This window comes from Oryctolagus cuniculus, chromosome 4, assembly GCF_051225735.1.
Source record: "Oryctolagus cuniculus isolate XC-2025 breed Fujian yellow rabbit chromosome 4, ASM5122573v1, whole genome shotgun sequence".
NCBI lineage: Eukaryota > Metazoa > Chordata > Mammalia > Lagomorpha > Leporidae > Oryctolagus > Oryctolagus cuniculus.
In genome coordinates this window covers 52,727,784-52,753,358 of record NC_142870.1, presented here as the reverse complement: position 1 = coordinate 52,753,358, position 25,575 = coordinate 52,727,784, and the positions used below count along the sequence as shown (strand labels likewise).

The window sequence follows — 25,575 nt, the reverse complement described above, 5'->3', positions numbered from 1 at the left end:
TACACCCTAGGAGATAGCAGATGATGGATCAAGTATTTGGGTTCCTGTCACCTACATGAGAGATCTGGATTTAATTCCAGGCTCCTAAGTTTGGCATGGCCCAGCCCTGGTCCTGCAAACAATTGGAGAGTGAACCAGCAGATGGAAAACCATTCTCTGTCTCTCTATTTCTTTGCCTTTCAAACAAGATGAAAATAAAGAAATATAGATTAATTAAAAATTAAAAGTGTTTTTCCCTAATAAAAACATCAAATTATCAAAAATCATATTATACTTTCAAGGTATAGTAATGGGGAGATGTTAAATTAATTAATATTACTTCACTATAACAAGAAGTTGATTAGTATGTCTACAGCTGATACTAAGAGAAATGAAGGCTAAAGTTCAGAGAAATAGCTAAAAAATTAGAATATTGTAAAATTGAAATGCATACAGTTTGTAGAATGCATTATTCAGTATTTCTTTTAGAATTGATTTAGGACTTACAAAGGAATAAAGAAGCAAAGGTATAGAGACCAGTTTGAAGCTGTTGATATCATTCAAGTGAGAGATGGAATTGGGTGTAGGTAGTGTAAATGGAGAGATTTGGCCCATTTAATATATTCTCAAAGGTGGAGTTGATAGGTCTTGTGAAACTTGGTTGTGATGGGAGAGATAGATGGAGGTTACTCTTAATTTTTGCCTTGCCCACCAGACTAGAGAATGCTACCATCACAATGGAGAAGACTGGGAGGATAAGGAGAAAATCCTAAAACTGTTTTGATCATGTTAAATTTGAGATGTTTTCAAGACATTCAAATAACTATGCAAACAGTAGGTAGTTGGATACATTAGTTTCAAGATTAGAGATATCAGAGCTGGAAATATATATTCTGAGCCATATTGATTAAATTAAATGCCATACAAATAGATGAGGTCATGTAGGAGAAAGAACAGATACCTTATATCAAAACTTATGGAACATAATAATAGCCTTTGGCTAGAAACACAAGTCTTCTTCAATCACAAACTATTATATTTTATTTTTGCTGCCTTTTTAATTTTTATTTTTTAAAAATTTATTTTTTTAAATTTATTTTTATGAATTACCTTTTATATGTCATCATAACTACTGATTTCACTAAATACACACTTAATATATTAGGGGTTTCCTGCAAGAATCATGTGCTTCCAATTTTCCCTAATGACCATAACGTTTGTTTGAACCCTGATTTTCTATTACAGTCTTAAAAGTTTTTGAAATAGGAAAAATCATGCTAAACATTTTAATTCTAAAGTGAATACTTTAAGTAATTGGGATAATGTTTGCATCTTGAGAATAGAAATGTATACTTATGAAATTAAGTTGAAAATTAGTTTTTATTCCCTCAGCTAATGAAACAACCTCAGCTAATGAAACAAGAAAACTTATATTTATAAAAGTTTTCTTTTTTTAGTTTTTTTCCTTATCTGCATTTTCTTTTTTTTCTTTTTCTTTTTTTAACATAATGAGAACAGATTTTATGCATTTCATAGGAACAGTTCTAAGAAGATAACCATATTTCCCTGCTTCCTTCCCCTTCAGTTCCCCTTCTTCCTTCCTTTCCTTTTTTTTTTTTTTTTAGTTTCTGCAAAAACATTATTTCAATCCACTCTATAATCACGGGTTTAACGCACCACTAACCCTAATATTCAATAAGCAAAAAGTAAAAAGACCATAGTTTCACAGGGGTATGAACAACAACAATCAGAAGATGTCCATTCATTTGTATACTTGCTTTTTTCTATTCTGTCTTAACTACTACATATCAGAAAAAGCATTTGTCTTTTTGGGACTAGTTTATTTCAATAAGAATAATGGTTTCCACTTGAATCCATTTTGTTGCAAAAGACATGATTTCATTCTTAGGGCTTAGGAGTATTCCATGGTGTATACATACCACACTTTATCTAGCCATCAATCAATGGACATTTGGGTTGATTCTGTATCTTAGCTATTATGAATTGAGCTTTAATAAACATGGGGGTACAAATAACTCTTTCATATGATGATTTCATTTTCCCAGGAGTGAGGTGGCAAGGTCATATTGTAGGTCTTTTTTTTAAAGACATATAGTGAAAAGGACAGAAAGATATCTCTCTTGCTCTTGTTCAATTCCAGAATGCTCTGCAACAGCCTGACCTGGGTGTAGTGGAAGCCAAGAGCCTGGAACTTAATTTGGTTTCCTACATGTGTGGTAGGGAGCCAATCACTTGAACCATTATATCTGTCTCCCAGGGTGCACATTATCAGAAAGCTGGAATGGGACTCGAAGGCAGGACTTGAACTCAGGCATTCTGAAATGGGACTCAGGTGTCCCAGGTGAAGTCTTAATCACTATGCCAAATGCCCATCCCTGTTGCACTTTTAAATTTCTCTCTTCTCTACTCTTCTATAGGGACTAAAACTGTCTTGTTTTTGCTGTGGGCAAGAAATAGACCTCTCTATGCATGTGATTATATCAACATGCATGTAAAAAAAGTAAAAATGAGAAATCAGTAGGGAAAATAAATAAATGCTTCTGGAACTGTCAGTTAGCCATAGATCAAATTTTCATTCTCACTTCACAACATTCTAAAATGAGTCCCCATTGAGTGCTATGTGTTGAAATTAAAGCTGTGGAAAAGCAAAAAATACAAATTTTGTATACCAAAATCTCTGAATGTAGATATAGGAGGGGACTTACAAATTTTAACATAAATTAAAAGGATAAAAATGGCAGAAGACCATAAAACAGGCCTTTTTCTTCTTGATTCTCTGTTCTTTTATATGGGAGTTTAGTTTTTGGTAGTCTGATTTTTTCCTGTTGATACGTCTATTGATTGTTGAACTAAAATCAAAATTTTAAATATTGAAACTTTAATCTCTACGATGAGAATTACAAAATCTTAAAGAAAGAAATAGTAGAGGATACCAAAAAATGGAAAAATCTTCCATGCTCATGGATTGGAAGAATCAACATCATCAAAATGTCCATTCTCCCAATAGCAATTTGTAGATTCAATGAGATGCCAATCAAGATACCGAAGACCTTCTTCTCAGATCTAGAAAAAATGGTGCTGAAATTCATATGGAGACGCAGGAGACCTAGAATAGCTAAAGCAATCTTGTACAACAAAAACAAAGGCGGAGGCATCACAATACCAGATTTCAGGACATACTACAGGGCAGTTGTAATCAAAACAGCATGGTACTGGTACAGACACAGATGGATAGACCAATGGAACAGAATTGAAACACCAGAAATCAACCCAAACATCTACAGCCAACTCATATTTGATCAAGGATCTAAAACCAATTCCTGAGGCAAGGACAGTCTATTCAATAAATGGTGCTGGGAAAACTGGATTTCCACGTGCAGAATCATGAAGCAAGACCCCTACCTTACACCTTACACAAAAATCCACTCAACATGGATTAAAGACCTAAATCTACGACCCGGCACCATCAAATTATTAGAGAACATTGGAGAAACCCTTCAAGATATTGGCACAGGCAAAGAGTTTCTGGAAAAGACCCGGGAGGCACAGGCAGTCAAAGCCAAAATCAACTATTGGGATTGCATCAAATTGAGAAGTTTCTGTACTGCAAAAGAAACAGTCAGGAGAATGAAGAGACAACCGACAGAATGGGAAAAAATATTTGCAAACTATGCAACAGATAAAGGGTTAATAACCAGAATCTACAAAGAGATCAAGAAACTCCACAAAAACAAAACCAACAACCCACTTAAGAGATGGGTCAAGGACCTCAATAGACATTTTTCAAAAGAGGAAATCCAAATGGCCAACAGGCACATGAAAACATGTTCAAGGTCACTAGCAATCAGGGAAATGCAAATCAAAACCACCATGAGGTTTCACCTCAGCCCGGTGAGAATGGCTCACATTCAGAAATCTACCAACAACAGATGCTGGCGAGGATGTGGGGAAAAAGGGACACTAACCCACTGTTGGTGGGAATGCAAACTGGTCAAGCCACTATGGAAGTCAGTCTGGAGATTCCTCAGAAACCTGACTATAACCCTACCATTCAACCCAGCCATCCCACTCCTTGGAATTTACCCAAAGGAAATTAAATTGGCAAACAAACAAGCGGTCTGCACCCTAATGTTTATTGCAGCTCAATTCACAATAGCTAAGGCATGAAATCAACCTAAATGCCCATCAACAGGCCGGCACCGTGGCTCAAAATGCTAATCCTCCACCTAGTGGCGCCGGCACACTGGGTTCTAGTCCCGGTCGGGGTGCCGGATTCTGTCCTGGTGCCCCTCTTCCAGGCCAGCTCTCTGCTATGGCCTGGGAGTGCAGCGGAGGATGGCCCAAGTGCTTGGGCCCTGCACCGGCATGGGAGACCAGGAGAAGCACCTGGCTCCCGGCTTTGGGTTAGCGCGATGCGCCGGCCGCGGCGCATTGGCCGCGGCGGCCATTGGAGGGTGAACCAACGGCAAAAAAAAGACCTTTCTCTCTGTCTCTCTCTCTCACTGTCTACTCTGCCTGTAAAAAAAAAAAATGCCCATCAACAGTAGACTGGATAAAGAAATTATGGGATATGTACTCTATAGAATACTATACAGCAGTAAAAAACAATGAAATCCAGTCATTGGCAACAAAATGGAGGAATCTGGAACACATCATGCTGAGTGAAATAAGCCAGTCCCAATGGACAAATATCATATGTTCTCCCAGATAGGTGACAACTGACTGAGCACCAAAAAGGAAACCTGTTAACGTGAAATGGACACTATGAGAAACGGTGACTTGATCAGCCATTGCCCTGACTGTTAATGAACAACTTAATACTTTATCCCTCTTAGTAATTTCTTTGTCTGTTCTACTTAATACTATTGGTTTAATTCTGTAATTAATACACAGTTATTCCTAAGTGTTTAAACTTAACTGAAAAGTGATCCCTGTTAAATATAAGAGTGGGAATAAGAGAGGGAAGGGATGTACAATTTGGGACATGCTCAAGCTGACTTGCCCAAATGGTAGAGTTAGAAACGTGCCAGGGGATTCCAATACAATCCCATCAAGGTGGCATGTACCAATGCCATCTCACTAGTCCAAGTGATCAATTTCTGTTCACAATTGATCATAATGATAGGACTAAGAGCCAAAGGGAGCACATAAACAAGACTAGTGTCTGAAAATACTAACCGATAAATAAAGAAGGGAGAGAACGATCCAACATGGGAAGCGAGATACACAGCAGACTCATAGAATGGCGGATGTCCTAAACAGCACTCTGGCCTCAGAATCAGCCCTAAAGGCCTTCGGATCTGGCTGAAAAGCCCATGAGAGTATTTCAGGCATGGAAAGACAAGACACTCTGTCAAAAAAACCAAAAATGACCCAAATGAAAGATATCTGCGGGTGAGATCCCAGTGGAAAGAATGGGGTCATCAAAGAAGGAGGTACCTTTCTCTGAAGGGAGGAGAGAACTTCCACTTTGACTATGACCTTGTCTATATAAGATAAGAGTCGGTGAACTCAAAAGGCTTCCATAGCCTTGGCAACTCATGACAAGAGCCTAGGGTGATTACTGATGCCATAAACCAGAGTGTCAGTTTGTAAAGTCAACAACAGGAGTCACTGTGCACTTACCCCTCATGTAGGATCTCTGTCCTTAATGTGCTCTACTTTGAGACTTAATGCTATAACGAGTACTCAAACAGTATATTTCACTTTGTGTTTCTATGGGGGTGCAAACTGTTGAAATCTTTACTTAATGTATGCTAAACTGATCTTTTGTATATAAAGAGAATTGAAAATGAATCTTGATGTGATTGGAAGGGGAGAGAGAGCGGGGAAGGTGAGGGTTGTGGGTGGGAGGGAAGTTATGGGGGGGAAGCCATTGTAATCCATAAGCTGTACTTTGGAAATTTATATTTATTAAATAAAAGTTAAAAAAAAGAAAAAAAGTAAAAAATTGCAACTTTATCATGCATTTTAACATATAATATTTGTTTTATTGATTATTATTTTCACAAAAAGCTTCCAAAATATAAAAGAAATTTTACAATAATTTTTCCAAGTTTCCAAAGAAATGCTCATTTTTAAAAAAATAAACAAACAGGTCCAACAATGTTTCATTTTCAATTTATGACCTGTATAAAATAAAGAGCAGGAGGCTAAAGAATCTAGCTGTAAAATTTAAACTATACCCACATAAAGGAAGAAGAAAATGAAGAAGAGGAAGCGATGAAGAAGAAATCAAGAGAAAAACATGTTGGTTAATAGTAGACTTCAGATTAAGAAGGAAATTCTAGACAAGAAAGTATGAAGCAGATCACATAAATATGAGATATAAATTAAAATTCTTTTATGTTATAAATATTAGAAGCAAATATTAAGACTACTAAGATAAATTATTTGTCACAAATAACCATAACATTTTCATTTGTTTTTTTTTTTTCCATAAATGGCTGTTCAAATAAGTAAGGGGAGAAAAATAAGACAGCAGAAAAATGAAAGACAATTCATAGAAATAAAAATAGCAAACACATAATATACTGGTATGTCTAACTAGTACTCAAAGCCAAAAAAGAGCAATGTTTTCATTAATATATTATAAAAATTTTAGTGAGTATTTATTATATAAGCCACTATTCTGTATTCTATAACTTGTAACATGGTTGATGCTTTCAAGAATAAAAAGACTTTTAGTGACACTTCAGTATGAAGTAGACTTTATCCAACTTGGTTTAACTCATTACTTATTATTCTACATAGTGTGTGCATATGGTATTCTTTCTCATTCCCTTTTTTCTGTTCTTGAAATCTTATCTGAATAAATATTATTTTAAATACAAATCATTGCAATTAGTTTGCTTCTAGGCTCTCTTCCTCCAGTCTAAACTAATGTGTATGTGTTTTCCAGGTCAGTTTTCCAAAAGCAAATTATCATTTTGCTTTTCGTCCAGAAAATTTTAAATGTTTTAAAATCTGTATTTAGAATCATATATAATCTTTTCTATTAGCTAGATAGCACAAATCAAATCAAACTCTTCTAAATATTTAAACATTTAATTTTGATACTTATCAATTTACTGAGTTTTAAAGCCGTACTGTCTGACACAATCCCATGAGAGTATGATGCCAGTTACTATCAAATACCCCTGATTTACTCTGATTGTGTAATTTGGATTAAGATTTGTCAATTTTGAAATTTCATTCATACATCTTTCAACAAATACAGCATAATGATTTAGATTGATATTTCATGTAAAACCACATTTTTCCATTTTCTGTGTTCCTTATTTATGAAATTAATTTAATACATTTTTAAACTAAATAAATTAGTTTGCTCTAGAGGGTGAAATTTGTTTAAGAATGTTATAAGTCTTCATAATTCTTTTCAGAACATTTATCACCTCCTTATTTCTCAGGCTATAGATAAAGGGATTTAATAATGGAATGACTATTGTGTAAAATATTGCCACTGGTATGTCTTTATCTCCTTCTTCAAATGGCCGAATATACATAAGAAGACAAATGTAGAATATTGAGACAGAAAGAAAGTGGGATGCACAAGTAGAAAGTGCTTTACCTCTTCCTTCCTTGGATTTCATTTGGAAAACAGTGAAAAGAATGCAGAAATAAGAGATCAAAACAGTGGCAATGGTAAAGATTTGAATTGGCATTGAAAAAATGTATATCATTAGTTCATTGATAAAAGGGTCAGTACAGGAGAGTCTATACAGGGGAAGAATATCACAAAAAAAGTGGTCAATTTGGTTAGATCTGCAGAAAGTCAGCCTTATTAAAAGCCCTGCATGAATCATAGAATGCAGGACACTAGCTATGAAGGTCCCTACAGTCATCTGAACACAGAGCTTCTTTGACATCCTGGTGTGGTACTGCAGGGGGCTGCATATAGCCACATAGCGGTCATAGGCCATTGCTGCCAGCAGAAAGCAATCTGCAGTTTCAGCAAGGCAGAGAAAATAAAACTGTGCCATGCACTCATAGAGGGAAATCACTCTGTCCTCAGAAAAGAAGTTCTCTAACATCTTGGGTGTAATGGCACAGGAGCAGCAGGAATCCATCAGGGCCAGGTTGCCCAGAAAGATGTACATTGGGGTGTGAAGCCGACGCTCCATGTAAATCAAGGCCACCAAACCAAGGTTCCCCACCATGGTGATCAGATAGATGGCAAAGAACACCACAAACAGCAGGGTCTTCAGCTCTGGCTGATTTGTGAATCCTGTGAGGACAAATTCAGCCAGCAAGGAGTTATTTGCCTCAGTCATTTGTGGCTTCTCTGTTGAGACATAAATTGAGAAGAAATTCAATTGGACTTCTAAAGTAATCTGTACATTTTCCCCTCTAACTTTACCATGTACAAAAGGGGGGAACTTCTCAAATCATCCTATGCTGTCTTCTGAAAATGAGCACACTCGCAGGAGGTCAAGTCATGTGAGAACAAATGTGTCTTGGATTGTGTTCACAAGGGTTGTCTGGAAATGTCTCTGAATTCTCAGGGTGGAAAAGCTTTTTTTCCTGCATGAATTATTCCCTGTAGAAATCCATGGTCAGTATGTATAATTTGGAAATTGTAATTTCCAAAATTAAAAGACATTTTGCTATGATATCTCTTTTCCAGGAATAAAGAAACAAAACAAGTCCTAAATATTATCTTATATATAGGACCGATGTGATATTTAAAAATGAATTACTCTGTAGACATGTTCAATATCTAAATGTCTAATTCTTAAAATTAGACAGAATCACAGTAAATTTGAAATATGCTTCTCTAGTAACTCTTCCCATATTAAGAACACCAAAGTTGATTTTAAAGAAAGGTCTGATCATCCATAAAAGAAGGGCAAGAATGTAAAACATCTTCATATTTTCTTTATACATTAATTTGTATATCATTTTATATTTATTTCAGCATATTCTGTATCTTGTTCTTAATTGATACACAAATTTTCTTGGGACTTACTACTCTTAATTACCCTTCTTTTCCAATATTTTCTGTCTCCACCTTTAAGTGTCCTACATGCAGATCAAACATTATGAGTTTGGTGATAAAGTATCCACTTCCAATGTGCATATTCCTCATGATAAATATGTGTATCATACTCTCTCAAACATCTACACAACTGATGTTTTTATTTTTGATGAGTTCCATGGAGGTTCCCCATTTATTTGATTATTTAAATTGATAAACTTATTATTTAGTCTTACTCTGCTATTTGCTTGTTGGAGTTCAGTCATCATCAAAATATGTTATACATTTATTACAATATGGTAATTACAACAAGACTGAAGTGCAGATACAGCATGAGTTTTCAAGAAAGATGAAATTATCTTTTTTTCCTTCTAGAAACTGGTGAGAATCCTTGACCTCAGCATACTTCAGCTAGACAATATTGGAAAACAGTGTAGAATAGTTATTCAAAATGTGTTGTTTTAAAAACATAGCTTGATGAATTTTTCTCTGCTTTTTATTCTCGTCTACACTGAAGTTAGTACATTGCTTTATTCTATTCACCCACATACTATGGTCAGATTTTCTGGAGCTTTATCACCAGAGGCTTATAATCAAATAATAAAATAAATTGCCCTTTTGTCTATAATACTTGTTAAAATCCTTCAGAATTAACTTTAAAGTATAGCATATAAAATATTGGCTTTCATCCTCACTTCAGTAACATCTAATGGTAAATCAATTGAAAATACGTATCATATGGGCTCTGGAAAAATAGGTTTAGTTCTCAGTAATTATTATTTCATATAGAAGATTTTGAATCAGATCATATGAGTGAAAGCTTATTTTTCTCTTCTTCAGTGTGAAATGCAATCAGTAAACTGAGTCACTTTGCTATCAATTCTGGAATTGATTTACAGAGTGACTTATAGGCTTACCTGTATATGTGCTGATAAAATTATGGTACTTTACAGCTCAAAGTAGCAAGAATGATCCACTTACTGCCTCTCATTATGACTTTCTAGAATGTCTTCAATTTAGAGACAAAACAAGAAAATAATTAAGTGGATAAAATATAAAAATAATCAAGTATTTCAGATAAATATACATTTTTGTATTTAATAATATAAATAAATTAGAAATCAGTCCTCACATTTTGAGTTAACTGACAAAATTTATAGTGGTAGAATGGTCTCCTGATGTTCTTGTTTTTTAAGCAAGTTATGCTTTTAAATCTTGGTATTTAAATCATTGGGGAACAAATTATGAAAGTCTAGGACATTGTCTCTATCAATAGGTCACTAACAATAATTATGTTACCTCACGGCAAGGTTAATATTTCTCATTGATTCTAAAGGGATTTCCTTGGCATTGGGCATCAGAGTATTTCTGCAGAGACTCCTAAGCTGAGAGGCATATGGCTCCCAAAACACTAGGAAACAAAAAAAAAGTCATTTAAAATATATGTATTTTGAGATTCTTAGGTGAAAAACAAATGACCATCACTAAAATTGGCTCAAAGATTATCTTGATTTATTGTATAGTTTTCTCCCTCTCACACTCTCATCTTATTCACTTGAAAACTATAATGGAGAAAAAAAGAGGAGAATGATAATACTTATTCAAGTGGAAGTTAAAAGAAATGTGAGGTGAGATCTGAATTTCTGAAGAAAAAGTGGAAATGTGGTATGATCAACCAGGAATACATTCCTATCTTTCATTTCCTGTAATGAATCTGACCAAATCCTATAGATTCATCCTCCAAAACAGCCCTGACGTTATGTTCTTAATTTCACTTCATGTGTCACAAGATAACATTTTTCTTAACTTTATTGAGGTTGGGTTGACATACAAAAGACTGTATATGTATAATATATTTATGTAATGAATTTGGATATAATTATGTATTTATAAAATCATCACAATTGTAATACCATAGTAATATAATAACTCTTTAATTGGTCTCCCCTTCTTCAACTTTTTATAAGTCTGGATATACTGTTATGCCTTTGAAATGTTTTTTGGCTCCAAATGGGGTCCTTGTCCTTTATTTTTAGCCAAGGGTTCCACAAATTAGGCTTTTATTACCTATGAATTTATTTCCTAGCATTCACCTTTAAGAATCCATCATCAAATTTGGCATTTGGTATAGTGGTTAAAAATCCAAAAAATTAAAAAGAAAAAGAGAATTCCATTTAAAAATAAAAACAAAAACCCCACTTAGAAGGCTTGCATCCATTGGATTGTCTGGGTCCAGTCCGTGCTCTTATCCCTATACCACTTTTTGTTAATGTGCACCCTAGGAGACAGCAGATTATGGCTCATATAGTTGGGTCCCTGAGATTCCCATGGGAGCTTAGACTGAGTCCCAGACTCCTGGCTTCAAGTGACCCAGACATGGCTGTTGCAGACATTTGGAGGGTGAGCTAGTGTATGGGGGAACTCTCTCTGTCTCTCTGCTTTTCCAATAAAAAATGAGAACAAATAAATAAAAAAAAATTTGAAAAAAGAATCCATTACCAGAGAAACATTCATCACTTTATTTCTTTGGAACTAGAATTCAATTCTAACTTGGAAGATTTACTCAGGATTTACTCCTCACCCAACATGCCCTCTTTGACCTACTCTCTATCCAAATCCTCTTTGATCTTTACATAAGGTCTGATTGCCACCATGAAGATATTCTCAGGTTTCTCGTCTGCAAACTGATTACTGTCTTATGATACAAAGAGCTCATAATCATGTGTACTTTCATCCAAATGTTCTTCATGTGCAATTTTTATTTATTCTCAGGTGGATTAATTTTCCTTTTGCTTTCCTCACTGCAAACTTCTCATGGTTCTATCAATGAATGATTGCTAAATTGACTGAAGAAATGTTAATTAAGTTAAATTCACCACTGCTGTAGTGATTATAACTAAACCGCTGAGGCAGACATTGGTCAGAGAGGGGCCCATATTACAAGTGAGATGTGTAGATAAAGAATCCTACCTAACTGGAGCTTCCAATATAAAAGGTAAAATTCATTTATTCAGCGATATAAAGGGCAGCTCAGGCTGAGTTAAGTATTAAAAATGGTCCATTTCCTCTCAACTCAGGATCATAATCTGATAGTATGTTGACAAAGTGGCAGAACAGGAGGCACAAGTACTCCTTTCCTGCACAGATACATTGACTCATCAATAATACACAGACTAATTCCTTTTGTAAGAAATTCAGAAACTAAATGAGAAGCTCCTCCATTTCAGACAAGCATAAAATCTGTCATACTGAAGCCAGTAGGAAAATTTGAGACACCCTCCTCACATAATTTTACCAAGAGAGCCACAGGAAACTTTTCTCAGGTTTTCCCTGAGAAAAGAAGGTAAGACCTTCATATATTCAGTTTTATTGTTTTTCTTGGAGCTACCTAAGAAAATAAGAGTTGAAAGGATAATGAGATGGGCAAACTTTTAGCTAGAGTAGTTACGAAAAAAAGAAGACTGAAACAAATGAAATCAGTAAAGAGATGCTATAATTGATTGAAATCAGAAAGTAAAGAGATCCTATAACTATGCTGCAGAAATAATAAAGGAACGTAAGAGACCACTATAAGCAATTATATGCCAACAAATTGTATAGCCTAAAAGGAATGCCTACATTCCCCAAAACATACAACCTAATAAGATTGAATCATGAAGAAACACAAATTTTGAGTAGTTCTATAGCAGTAAGGAGATTGAGTCAGTAATCAAAAATCTCTCGACAAAGAAAAGCCCAAGACCATATGGCCTCACTAATGAATTCAACTAAACATTTAAAGAATAACTAATGCCAATCCTTCTTAATCTCTTCCAAAAAATGGAGGAAGAGGAAGCACTTCGAAATTCATTTTATGAGGCTAACATTATCCTGATATGAAATCTAGACAAAACAATGCAAGCAAAGAAACTACAGATGTCATTCTAAATAACAACAGAGTGACTCTCAAAAAACAGGGATCTTATTTGGGAATAAGCAGAAGATTGCCTTAGGGAAAATGCATGATATATGGATCATGATATATGTTCCTACTCAGGGAGGCGAAGAGACATAAAACTTTTTACACTTATCTTAGCCAAAAGGCCAGAAGCAATGGGGACATAAAAGTTTTTAAAAGTAAAACAAGGGAAGCCGGCACCGTGGCTCACTAGGCTAATCGTCTGCCTGTGGTGCCGGCACCCCGGGGTTCTAGTCCCAGTTGCTCCTCTTCCAGTCCAGCTCTCTGCTGTGGCCTGGGAAGGCAGTGGGGGATGGCCCAAGTGCTCGGGCGCCACACCCGCATGGGAGACAAGGAAGAAGCACCTGGCTCCTGACTTAATATTGGTGCAGTGTGCCAGCCATAGCAGCCATTTGCGGGGGGTGAACCAATGGAAAAGAAGACCTTTCTCTCTGTCTCTCTCTTTCTCAGTGTCTAAATCTGCCTGTCAAAAAAAAAAGTAAAACAAAGGAGGTTACACAAGTTTTGCTGAAACAATTATGCTTAAATACAAGGATCAATAACAATGGTGTTGTCAGTCCAAGATTCAGCCCATAGTAGCTAGGCAGATGTGGCCTTTGTGCAAAATTTGGGTGGCCCCTGGGCAAGGTTGTGGTTCTGACAGAGTGTCTTTTGATGGTTCTTGTCACCAAATATATTTGCTGAAATCTGCTCCTGCTTGAACTCATGGCTCTATTTTCTTTTGAGTCTGATGTAAATGACTCCATCTTGGCATCCGTAAATTTCACATAGTTCAATATTTCTGATGAACACAGATGCAAAAATTCATGACAAAACACTAGCAAACCAAGCTCAACAACATATTAAAAACATCATACTTCATGAACAAAGGTGATTTTATTCCTGGGATGCAAAGAACTCTCAACATAAGAAACTCAATTAATGTGATGAACAATGCTAATATAATGAGAAATACAACTCACATTATCACTGTATTAGATACAGGAAAGCATTAGAAAAAAACTCTCAACAAACTTGGGATGGAAGGAAAGTATTTCAACATAATTCTTATAAAAGACATATATAAAAAGCTTATAGGTATAATCATTTTAAATGGTGAAAAACTGAAAGCTTTTCCTCTAAGAAGAAGACAAGGATGCCCAGTCTTACCACTTCTACTTAAAATAGTGCTGGAAGTCCTAGACTGAGAATTTTTTTTAAAGATTTATTTATGTATTTGAAAGGCAGAGTTGCAGAGAAGCAGAGGCACTGAGACAGAGAGAGAGAGAAAGAGAGAGAGAGAGAAAGTCTTCCATTCATTGGTTCACTCCCCAAATGGCTGCAACAGCAAGAGCTGGCCGACCCAAAGCCAGGAGCCTCCTCCAGGTCTCCCACATACATGCAGCAGTCCAAGAACTTGAGCCATCTTTTACTGCCTTTCCAGGTCACAGCAGAGAGCTGGATCGGAAGTGGAGCAGCCAGGACTTGAACCAGCACCCACATGGGATGCCAGCACTACAGGCAGCAGCCCCACCTGCTACACCACAGCAACAACCCCAAGACTGAGAAATTTAACAAGAAAAAAAAGACAACCAAATTATAAGTGAAGAACTAAAATAACCTCTGTTTGCAGATGAGATGATATATGGAACTAATAAATGAATTCAGTAAAATGACAGGGTACAAAATAACATATAAAAACATTGTGCCCTATACACTAGCAATAAACAATCCAGAAAGGAAATTAAAAAGATAATTTAATTTATAATATCATAAAAATAATAAGACAATTACAAATAAATACACCAACAAGATAAAGGCATATATGCTAAAAACTATAAAACATTGATGATAGAAGTAAAGACATAAACAAATGGATTCACATCTTGTGTTTATAGATTGAAAAACTCAATACAGTTAAGGTATCCATACTATCCAAGCTATCTGTAGTTCAATGAAATTCCTAAGATGTTCCCGATGATATCTACTTTAGACCCAGAATAACTAATGTTCAAATTCATTTAAAAGAATAAATCATCAAAAATAATCATGGAAATCTTGAGACAAAACAGAACTGGATACATCACACTACCTAACTTGAAAATATATGCAAAGATACAGCAATTAAAACAATGTGGTTGTTAAATTAACAACAGGAGTCACTGTGGGCTAACTTCCCGTGAAGGACCTTTGTCCGCCAAGAGTCTTATTATGAGACTTAATAGTAAAACTTGTTCTCAAAGAATTTTAATGTATTAAAATGGAGGATATTCTTATGTCTCATAAGTTATAGTTATGTCTAAGTGCTTGCAAAAGATGTATCATTCTCAGACCAGCCTGTGGCACAGTGGGTTCAGTGCTACAGTGGGTTCAGTGGCCCTGGTGTTCAGTGCCAGCTTCCCATATGAGTGCTGGTTCGAGTCCCGGTGCTCCAGTTCCAATACAGCTCTCTGCTATGGCCCGAGAAAGCAGGAGAAGATGGCCCAATTGCTTGGGCTCCTGCACCCATGTGGGAGACCTGGAAAAAACTCTTGGATTGTAGCTTGGATCAGCCCAGCTCAGACACTTGCAGTCATTTGGGGAGGGAAGCAATGCATAGAAGACCTCTCTCTCTCTGTATCTGCCTCTCTGTAACTCTGCTTTCAAATAAATAAATATTAAAAAGATGTATCATTCTTGGGTTCTTCTTTAAAGATAATTATTAATAATAATATTAAAAGTGAAATTACCTCTGATATGTAATGACTTTGAACAGCCTTTGTCTGGACTATTAAGGAAGTTTTACCTCTGGTTTTTTATGTTTTTTTTTTTTTTTCTCTTTCTTTTTCTTTTTCTTCCTCATACTGAGTGTTGAACTCTTTCCCTAGAATAGAGTTAATCTTCTGTGTATAAAGTTAAATGAAAATAGATCTTAGTAAAAACAAGACTGGGAACAGGAGAGGGAAGAGGAAGAGAGATAGGAGTGTGGGTGGGCAGACGGGTATGGTGGGAAGAATTACTATGTTCCTAAAGTTGTATTTATGAAATGCATGCAAATAAATAAAATAATGTGGCACTAGTATGGAGACAGATATATGTAGCCACAGAACTGAAGAGAGTTTTCAGAAACAACTTACACAGATACAGTCAACAGATCTTCAACAGGGTGCCAAGAATACACAGCAGACAAAGAATAATCTGTTCAACAGATGGTGTCATGAGAACTGTATATCAACATGCAAAAGAATTGAATTGAGCTCTTATTCACACTATAAACAAAAGTCAACTCAAAATGGGTAAAATATTTAAATGGAAAATGGAAAACACCAAGAAGAAAATGTAGGAGAAAAGCTTTATGACACTAGTCTTGACACTCATTTTTGTTATTGTTGTTAAGACACCAAATGTAATCAAAGCAAAAGCAAGCAACATTGCATCATACTAAAGCTTTTCACATAAAAGCAAACAGTTTAACAGAGTGAAAAAGTTGACCTACAGAATAGTAAAAAATAGTTGTATACTGCACATATGATAAGAGATTAATGCCTGGAGCATACAATGTATTCCTTCAACTCAATAACAAAAAATTTCCAAATAGCCCAATGAAGAAAGGGACAAAGAATTCTAATACACATTTGTCCATAAAGGACAAATGAATGGCCAGTAGGTGTATGGAAAGATGTCTGATATCACCAGTCAAAAAGAAAGTGCCGATTGAAATCACAATGAGATGTTTTTCACACCTGTTAGGATGGTTATTAGATGACTAGATGATCGATCAACAGATAGATAAAAATAAGTGTTGAGGAGGATGTAGACAAAGGGGATCTTTTGTACATCATTGGTGGCAATGTAAAATAATACAAGTATTATAGAAAATAGTGAGAAGTTTTCTCAAAATATTAAAACAAGGGGCCAGCATGCTTGCACAGCGAATTAAGCTACTGCTACTTGCACTGATGACATCCCCATGTCAGAGCACTGGTTTGAGCTCTGGTGCTTCACTTCTAATCCATCTCCCTGCCAATGTGCTTGAGAAAGTACTTGTGGGTGCTGTTTTCCTGAGAGGTTTGGGACCAAGAGTCAAAAGAAGGGCAGGAACTACTGTCAGAGCAATAGTCAAGTTTTATTAGTTTTACAAGGGCTTTTATACTCACACAATTACAATGTACTTATTTATCCAGAGGGTTAGTACTAGGAAAACAAGATTAGTTCAAGGAAATACATTTTTTGTTAAAGGAGATATTTGTGTTTCACATAATCTAAAGGAACAATTTGCATTCTAAAGGTGGCCAAAATATTGTCCTTCAAGGAAAGATAGAGCCTGCAGCTGCTTAAGAAGAAGGCCGTGGTATCCAGCCAAGGATCATTCTCAGATTAGCACTTGATGCACGGTGACTTTTGCCCCTGTTCCCTGAGTGTCTTTCAGGCTTCTCACGCACATCACAGATTCAACTCAGCCCGGTCTCCACACTTGTGTCCCTGCCATACTGTGGATCTGGACTGAATTCCTGCTCCTAGCTTCAGTCTGACCCAGCCTAAGCTATAGCAAGCATCTGAGGAGAAAAGCAGCAGATGGGAGCATTCTTTTTGTTTGTCTCTCGCCCTGTCCCTCTGCCTTTCAGATTAATAAATAAAAAATTAAAAAATCTGTATAGAGTGTAGATCATACATTGTCTTCTTACTAAAAGAGCAAAAAGAATGGGAAAGATTTATACAAACTCACTTAGAAAAATGTATGTGGGCACATCAAAATTTCATGAAAATGTTGAATTAAAACTTTGTTTTGATGAAAAAATTTGGAAATGCATACATATACATATATTTCAATACATATATTTTCCATGAACTTTTTGAAAACTTGTATCTGATATACTACCATGTAAGTGAGGCAAACTGCTGAATAATATGATATTATATGATACATTTGGGCTTTAAAAATGTGTGTGTATGTGTGTGTGATTGACATAAAACTACATGTGCACAAAGATCCCTCAAAGTAAGCTTTTAGTAATTGGTGCTATGCAGCAAAATGGGAAATGAGGATCATGGAGGGAGCTTTATTTTTATACTTTATATAATTTATATTGTGAATGTTGTAAAATATTTTTCAAGTCTTTTCTTTAAAAAAATTAATCACAATCTGATAATCAGATAGCTGCTGTGAAAAATTCCAAAGGAATCTCTTATTTCTTAAAGTGGCAGGGTTAGTATTGCTACAAATCAAACACTAAATATGATGTATGCATTGCTCAGTCAAAATATTAATTGAATTTATAGCCTTTTATAGTTTCTATGTCAAAATTAGTGCTGTTATTGCAGAACATGGAATTCAGAAATTTGGAAACGGGACATCCATTCGGACTCAGTTGTAATTCTCACCTTGAGTTGCCAAATCAATTAAAGCCTTGTTGCCAGCAAATGTGGCTTGCTCTTCTGTGTCTGAGGAAACTAATAATCTTCTTTGCTTGAAAACTCTATGTGAACTCAACCTGCAGAAGGCTATTTGGGACAATATTCCTTATATCCTCATGATCTACCAAAAATAAGCAAACATTGCCATTCAATGCATAACTAGTGTCAGATCTCAACATATAATTAGGATACATATATACATCATGGTCCAAGAGTAAATAAATAGCTTAAGTATCAAAATAATTGCAAGTCTTTGCAGTATTTATCAGCAGAAACCTAGAGAACATGAATTATGAATGTTAGGCCAATGAAAGTAGATTATTAATCTAGGTGGATTATCAGAGAACTACTTGATCTATATAACATTTTTTTTAAAGATTTCATTTATTTATTTGAGAGGTAGAGTTAGACAGTGAGAGAGAGAAACAGAGAGAAAGGTCTTCCTTCCGTTGGTTCACTCCCCAGATGGCCACTACGGCCGGAACTACACCGATCCAAAGCCAGGAGCCAGGTGCCTCCCCCCGGTCTCCAATGTGGGTGCAGGGGCCCAAGCACCTGGGCCATCCTCCACTGCCTTCCCGGGCCACAGCAGAGAGCTGGGCTGGAAGAGGAGCAGCCAGGACTAGAACCCGGCGCCCATATGGGATGCCGGTGCCACAGGTGGAGGATTAGCCAAGCGAGCCACGGCGTCGGCCCCTCTATATAACATTTTTATAGTCCAAAGATTCTAGGTCTGGATTCAGAAATCCTGATTTGAGTTGCCACAGAAGAGAATAAAGCCATGTCACACATTTTCTAGACATGATTCAATTTGCAAATTGAAATTTAAGTGATTATGTTTCCCTTTGTGGAAAAATCCTGTAGCATTGCCACAAGTATATAACAGTTTTTTTCCATGCATAATTTTTTTAATAATACACATTTTCCATAAACTTTTTGGAGATTTCTCAAATATGTGGATTTCAAAAATCTTGTGCTAAGAATAAATTTATCTTTTAGATCCATTTTCCAAGAACTTTTTTTTTTTATCTTTTATTTAATGAATATAAATTTCCAAAGTACGACTCATGGGTTACAATGGCTTCCCCCCCCATACCGTCCCTCCCACCCAAAACCCTCCCCTTTCCCACTCCCTCTCCCCTTCCATTCACATCAAGATTCATTTTCGATTCTCTTTATATACAGAAGATCAGCTTAGTATACCATAAGTAAGGATTTCAACAGTTTGCTCCCACACAGAAACATAAAGTGAAAAATAATAGATGATTTTTTTTAAATGATGATGAAATCAGATCAGACCTATTGTCATGTTTAATCCCAGTGAGAGTCAAGTTGGGAATTGATAATTTCTTTCTTTCTTTTTTTTTTTTTTTTTTTTTACAGAAGATCAGTTTAGTGTACATTAAGTAAAGATTTCAATCATTTGCACCCCCATAGAAACACAAAGTGAAATATACTGTTTGAGTACTCGTTATAGCATTAAGCCTCAGTGTACAGCACATTAAGGACAGAGATCCTACATGAGGAGTAAGTGCACAGTGACTCCTGTTGTTGACTTTACAAATTGACACTCCTGTTTATGGCATCAGTAATCTCCCTATGCACCAGTCATGAGTTTCCAAGGCTATGGAAGCCCCTTGAGTTCTCTGACTCTTATCTTGTTTAGACACGGTCATAGTCAAAGTGGAGGTTCTCTCCTCCCTTCAGAGAAAGGCGCCTCCCTCTTTGAAGACCTGTTCTTTCCACTGGGATCTCACTCACAGAGATCTTTTTGCCAGAGTGTCTTGGCTTTCCATGCCTGAAATACTCTCATGGGCTTTTCAGCAAGATCCGAGTGCCTTTAGGGCTGATTCTGAGGCCAGAGTGCTATTTAGGACATCCGCCATTCTATGAGTCTGCTGAGTATCTCACTTCCCATGTTGGATCACTCTCCCCTTTATTTATTCTATCGGTTAGTGTTAGCAGATACTAGACTTGTTTATGTGCTCCCTTTGACTCTTAGTCCTTTCATTATGATCAATTGTGAACTGAAATTGATCACTTGGAATAGTGAGATGGCATTGGCACATGCCACCTTGATGGGATTGAATTGGAATCCCCTGGTATGTTTCCAACTCTACCAATTGGGGCAAATCAGCCCGAGTATGCCCCAAATTATACATCTCTTCCCTCTCTTATTCCCACTCTTATGTTTAACAGGGATCACATTTCAGGTAATTTTCAACACTTAAGAATAACTGTGTGATAATTACAGAATTAAACCAGTCATATTAAGTAGAACAGACAAAAAAAAAATACTATGAGGGATAATGTATTAAGTTGTCCATTAGCAGTCAGGGCTATGCTGATCAAGTCACCATTTCTCATAGTGTCCATTTCACTTCAACAGGTTTCCTTTTTGGTGTTCAGTCAGTTGTCACCGATCAGGGAGAACATATGGTATTTGTCCCTTTGGGACTGGCTTACTTCACTCAGCATGATGTGTTCCAGATTCCTCCATTTTGTTGCAAATGACTGAATTTCGTTGTTTCTTACTGAGGTATAGTATTCTAAAGAGTACATATCCCATAATTTCTTTATCCAGTCTACCATTGATGGGCATTTAGGTTGGTTCCAGGTCTTGGCTATTGTGAATTGTGCTGCAATAAACATTAGGGTGCAGACCGCTTTTTTGTTTATCAATTTAAACTCCTTTGGGTAAATTCCAAGGAGTGGGATGGCTGGGTCGAACGGTAGGTTTATATTCAGGTTTCTGAGGAATCTCCAGACTGATTTCCATAGTGGCTTGACCAGTTTGCATTCCCACCAACAGTGGGTTAGTGTCCCTTTTTCCCCACATCCTCGCCAGCATCTGTTGTTGGTAGATTTCTGAATGTGAGCCATTCTCACCGGGCTGAGGTGAAACCTCATTGTGCTTTTGATTTGCATTTCCCTGATTGCTAGTGACCTTGAACATGTTTTCATGTGCCTGTTGGCCATTTGGATTTCCTCTTTTGAAAAATGTCTATTGAAGTCCTTGACCCATCTCTTAAGTGGGTTGTTGGTTTTGTTTTTGTGGAGTTTCTGGATCTCTTTGTAGATTCTGGTTATTAACCCTTTATCTGTTGCATAGTTTGCAAATATTTTTTCCCATTCTGTCGGTTGTCTCTTCACTCTCCTGACTGTTTCTTTTGCAGTACAGAAACTTCTCAATTTGATGCAATCCCAATAGTTGATTTTGGCTTTGACTGCCTGTGCCTCCCGGGTCTTTTCCAGAAATTCTTTGCCTGTGCCAATATCTTGAAGGGTTTCTCCAATGTTCTCTAATAACTTAATGGTGTCAGGATGTAGATTTAGGTCTTTAATCCACGTTGAGTGGATTTTTGTGTAAGGTGTAAGGTAGGGGTCTTGCTTCATGCTTCTGCACGTGGAAATCCAGTTTTCCCAGCACCATTTATTGAATAGACTGTCCTTGCCTCAGGAATTAGTTTTAGATCCTTGATCAAATATAAGTTGGCTGTAGATGTTTGGGTTGATTTCTGGTGTTTCAATTCTGTTCCATTGGTCTATCCATCTGTGTCTGTACCAGTACCATGCTGTTTTGATTACAACAGCCCTGTAGTATGTCCTGAAGTCTGGTATTGTGATGCCTCCGGCTTTGTTTTTGTTGTACAAGATTGCTTTAGCTATTCGAGGTCTCTTGTGCCTCCATATGAATTTCAGCATCATTTTTTCTAGATCTGCGAAGAATGTCTTTGGTATCTTGATTGGGATTGCATTGAATCTATAAATTGCTTTTGGGAGAATGGACATTTTGATGATGTTGATTCTTCCAATCCATGAGCATGGAAGATTTTTCCATTTTTTGGTGTCCTCTTCTATTTATTTCTTTAAGGTTTTGTAATTTTCGTCGTAGAGATCTTTAACGTCCTTGGTTAAGTTTATTCCAAGGTATTTGATTGTTTTTGTAGCTATTGTGAATGGGATTGATCTTAGCAGTTCTTTCTCAGTCATGGCATTGCTTGTGTATACAAAGGCTGTTGATTTTTGTGCATTGATTTTATATCCTGCCACTTTGCCAAACTCCTCTATGAGTTCCAATAGTCTCTTAGTAGAGTTCTTTGGATCCTCTAAGTACAGAATCATATCGTCTGCAAAGAGGGACAGTTTGACTTCTTCCTTCTTGATTTGTATTCCTTTGATTTCTTTTTCTTGTCTGATGGCTCTGGCTAAAACTTCCAGAACTATGTTAAATAGCAGTGGTGAGAGTGGGCATCCCTGCCTGGTGCCAGATTTCAGTGGAAATGCTTCCAACTTTTCCCCATTCAATAGGATGCTGGCTGTGGGTTTTTTATAAATTGCTTTGATTATATTGAGGAATGTTCCTTCTATACCCAATTTTCTTAGAGTTTTCATCATGAAAGGGTGTTGAATTTTATCAAATGCTTTCTCTGCATCAATTGAGATAACCATATGGTTTTTCTTCTGCAGTCTGTTAATGTGGTGAATCACATTGATTGATTTGCGAATGTTGAACCATCCCTGCATACCAGGGATGAATCCCACTTGGTCTGGGTGGATGATTTTCCTGATGTGTTGTTGCATTCTATTGGCCAGAATTTTATTGAGGATTTTTGCATCTATGTTCATCAGGGATATTGGTCTGTAATTTTCTTTCAGTGCTGCATCTTTCTCTGGCTTAGGGATTAAGGTGATGCTGGCTTCATAGAAAGAATTTGGGAGGATTCCTTCTTTTTCGATTGTTCTGAATAGTTTGAGAAGAAATGGGATTAGTTCTTCTTTAAATGTCTGGTAGAATTCAGCAGTGAATCCATCTGGTCCTGGGCTTTTCTTTGTTGGGAGGGCCTTTATTACTGTTTCAATTTCTGTCTCAGTTATGGGTCTGTTTAGGTTTTCGATGTCTTCCTGGTTCAATTTAGGCAGGTTGCATGTGTCCAGGAATCTATCCATTTCTGATAGGTTTCCCTGTTTGCTGGCATACAAGTCCTTGTAGTAATTTCTGATGATTCTTTTTATTTCTGTGGTGTCTGTTGTTACGTTTCCTTTTTCATCTCTGATTTTATTGATTTGGGTCTTTTCTCTTCTTTTTTTAGTTAGTTGGGCCAATGGGGTGTCAATTTGGTTTATTTTTTCAAAAAACCAGCTTCTCACTTGGCTGATTTTTTGTAATGTTTTTTTGGATTCAATCCTGTTAATTTCTTCTCTGGTTTTAATTATTTCTCTTCTCCTACTAGATTTGGGTTTGGTTTGCTGCAGTTTTTCTAGGTCCTTGAGGTGCGCTGAAAGCTCATTTATTTGGTACCTTTCCAATTTCTTGATATAGGCACCTATTGCTATAAATTTGCCTCTCAATACTGCTTTTGCTGTATCCCATAATTTTGCTATGTTGTGTTGTTGTCTTCATTTACTTCCAGAAAGTTTTTGATTTCTCTTTTGATTTCTTGAATGACCCAGTGTTCATTCCGGAGCATGTTGTTCAGTCTCCATGTGTTTGCATACTTTCTGGGGTTTCCTGAGTTGCTAATTTCCAGCTTCATCCCGCTGTGGTCTGAGAAGCTGCATGGTATGATTCTAATTCTTTTAAATTTGCTGATACTTGCTTTATGGCCTAGTATGTGATCAATCCTAGAGAAGGTTCCATGCGCTGCTGAGAAGAATGTGAAGTCTGTAGATGTAGGGTTGAAAGTTCTGTAGATATCTGTTAGATCCATTTGGGCAATAGTGTCAATTAAATCTGCTGTTTCCTTGTTGATCTTCTGTCCGGATGATCTGTCTATTTCTGAGAGTGGAGTATTGAAGTCCCCCAGTACTATTGTATTGGAATCTAAATCTCCCTTTAAGTCCCTTAACATATCTTTTAAATAGACCGGTGCCCTATAACTAGGTGCATATACATTTATAATAGTTACATCTTCCTGTTGAATTGAACACTTAATCATTATATAGTGTCCCTCTTTGTCTCTCTTAACAGTTTTTGTATTAAAGTTTATTTTGTCTGATATTAATATGGCTACACCTGCTTTTTTTTGGTTTCTGTTGGCATGGAATATCTTTTTCCAACCTTTCACTTTCAGTCTGCATCCATCTTTGTTAGAGAGATGTGTTTCTTGTAGGCAACAAATAGTTGGGTTGTGTTCTGTGAGCCAGTCAGCCAAACGGTGTCTTTTAACTGAAGAATTCAGACCATTAATGTTCAATGTGACTATTGATACATAGTGACTTTGCCCTGCCATTTTCCCGGAAATATTTTCTAGTATATGCTTTGAGCTTCCCATGCTCTTTTACTGGTAGGTGTTCTTCCTTTCCCTTCTTTCATATTGATGGCCGTGTTTCTGTGTTTCTGAGTGTAGCACATCTTTAAGTATCTTTTGCAGGGCCGGACGAGTGGCCACAAAGTCTTTCAATTTCTGTTTTGCTATGAAAGGTCTTTATTTCACCTTCATTCACAAATGATAGCTTGGCTGGATATAATATTCTGGGCTGGCAGTTTTTCTCTCTTAGCACCTGTGCTATGTCTCGCCATTCCCTCCTAGCTTGTAGTGTTTCTGATGAGAAGTCAGCTGTGAGTCTGATTAAAGATCCTCTGAGAGTAAACTCTCTTGCACATTTTAGGATCTTTTCTTTATGTTTCACTGTGGTAAGTTTAATTACCACGTGTCGTGGTGAGGATCTCTTTTGGTCATGTTTATTGGGGGTTCTATGAGCTTCCTGTACTAGGATATCTCTGTCCTTCTCCAAACCTGGAAAGTTCTCTGCTAGTATCTCACTAAAAAGGCCTTCCAATCCTTTCTCTCTCTCCATGCCTTCAGGAACTCCTAGAACTCGAATGTTGGTTTTTAAAATAGTATCCTGTAGATTCCCAACAATATTTTTTAGATTTCTAATTTTCTCTTCTTTTCTTTGGTTTGACTGTATGTTTTCCTGTGCTCTATCTTCTAAGTCCAATATTCTCTCTTCTGCTTCACCCATTCTGTTTTTAAGGCTCTCTAATGTGTTTGTCATTTGATCTATTGAGCTCTTCATTTCATTTTGATTTCTCTTCACTATTACACTTTCCTGTTCTACTAGTTTCTGAGTTTCATTTTGACTCTTCCTTAAAATTTCATTTTCACGAGAGAGATTTTCAATCTTGTCCATTAAGGATTTCTGTAGTTCAAGGATTTGCTTTTGAAAACTTCTAAATGTTCTTATCATAAATTTTTTGAAATCCGTATCTTGCATTTCTTCTATCTCATCATCTTCATAATCTTGGCTTGGGGTGTTTTGC

At 36.5% G+C, this 25,575-nt stretch overlaps 2 protein-coding genes across 13 annotated transcripts in view; one reads left to right on the top strand and one right to left on the bottom strand.

Moving 5' to 3' along the window:
* Positions 1–25,575, top strand: part of CLDND1 (claudin domain containing 1) — a 197,376-nt gene that overhangs the window by 110,115 nt on the left and 61,686 nt on the right. For 2 of the 12 annotated variants that reach the window (XM_089331523.1, XM_089331507.1), the window contains one exon: positions 17,182–18,315. The exons of the other annotated variants lie outside the window; for them this stretch is intronic. The gene's annotated coding sequence lies outside the window, so the exon portion shown is untranslated. Of the gene's footprint in view, positions 1–17,181; positions 18,316–25,575 lie in introns of those variants that run through there. 12 annotated transcript variants of the gene reach the window in all.
* LOC100340170 (olfactory receptor 5K4) lies at positions 7,320–8,291 on the bottom strand. The gene has a single exon (XM_002716744.3). It carries the CDS (start codon positions 8,271–8,273, stop codon positions 7,320–7,322), a length of 954 nt encoding a protein of 317 aa, XP_002716790.3. The 5' UTR covers positions 8,274–8,291.

Bases quoted from the DNA above. Each gene is read 5' to 3' on its own strand.
- LOC100340170 (XM_002716744.3), bottom strand. From the start codon at position 8,273: ATGACTGAGGCAAATAACTCCTTGCTGGCTGAATTTGTCCTCACAGGA.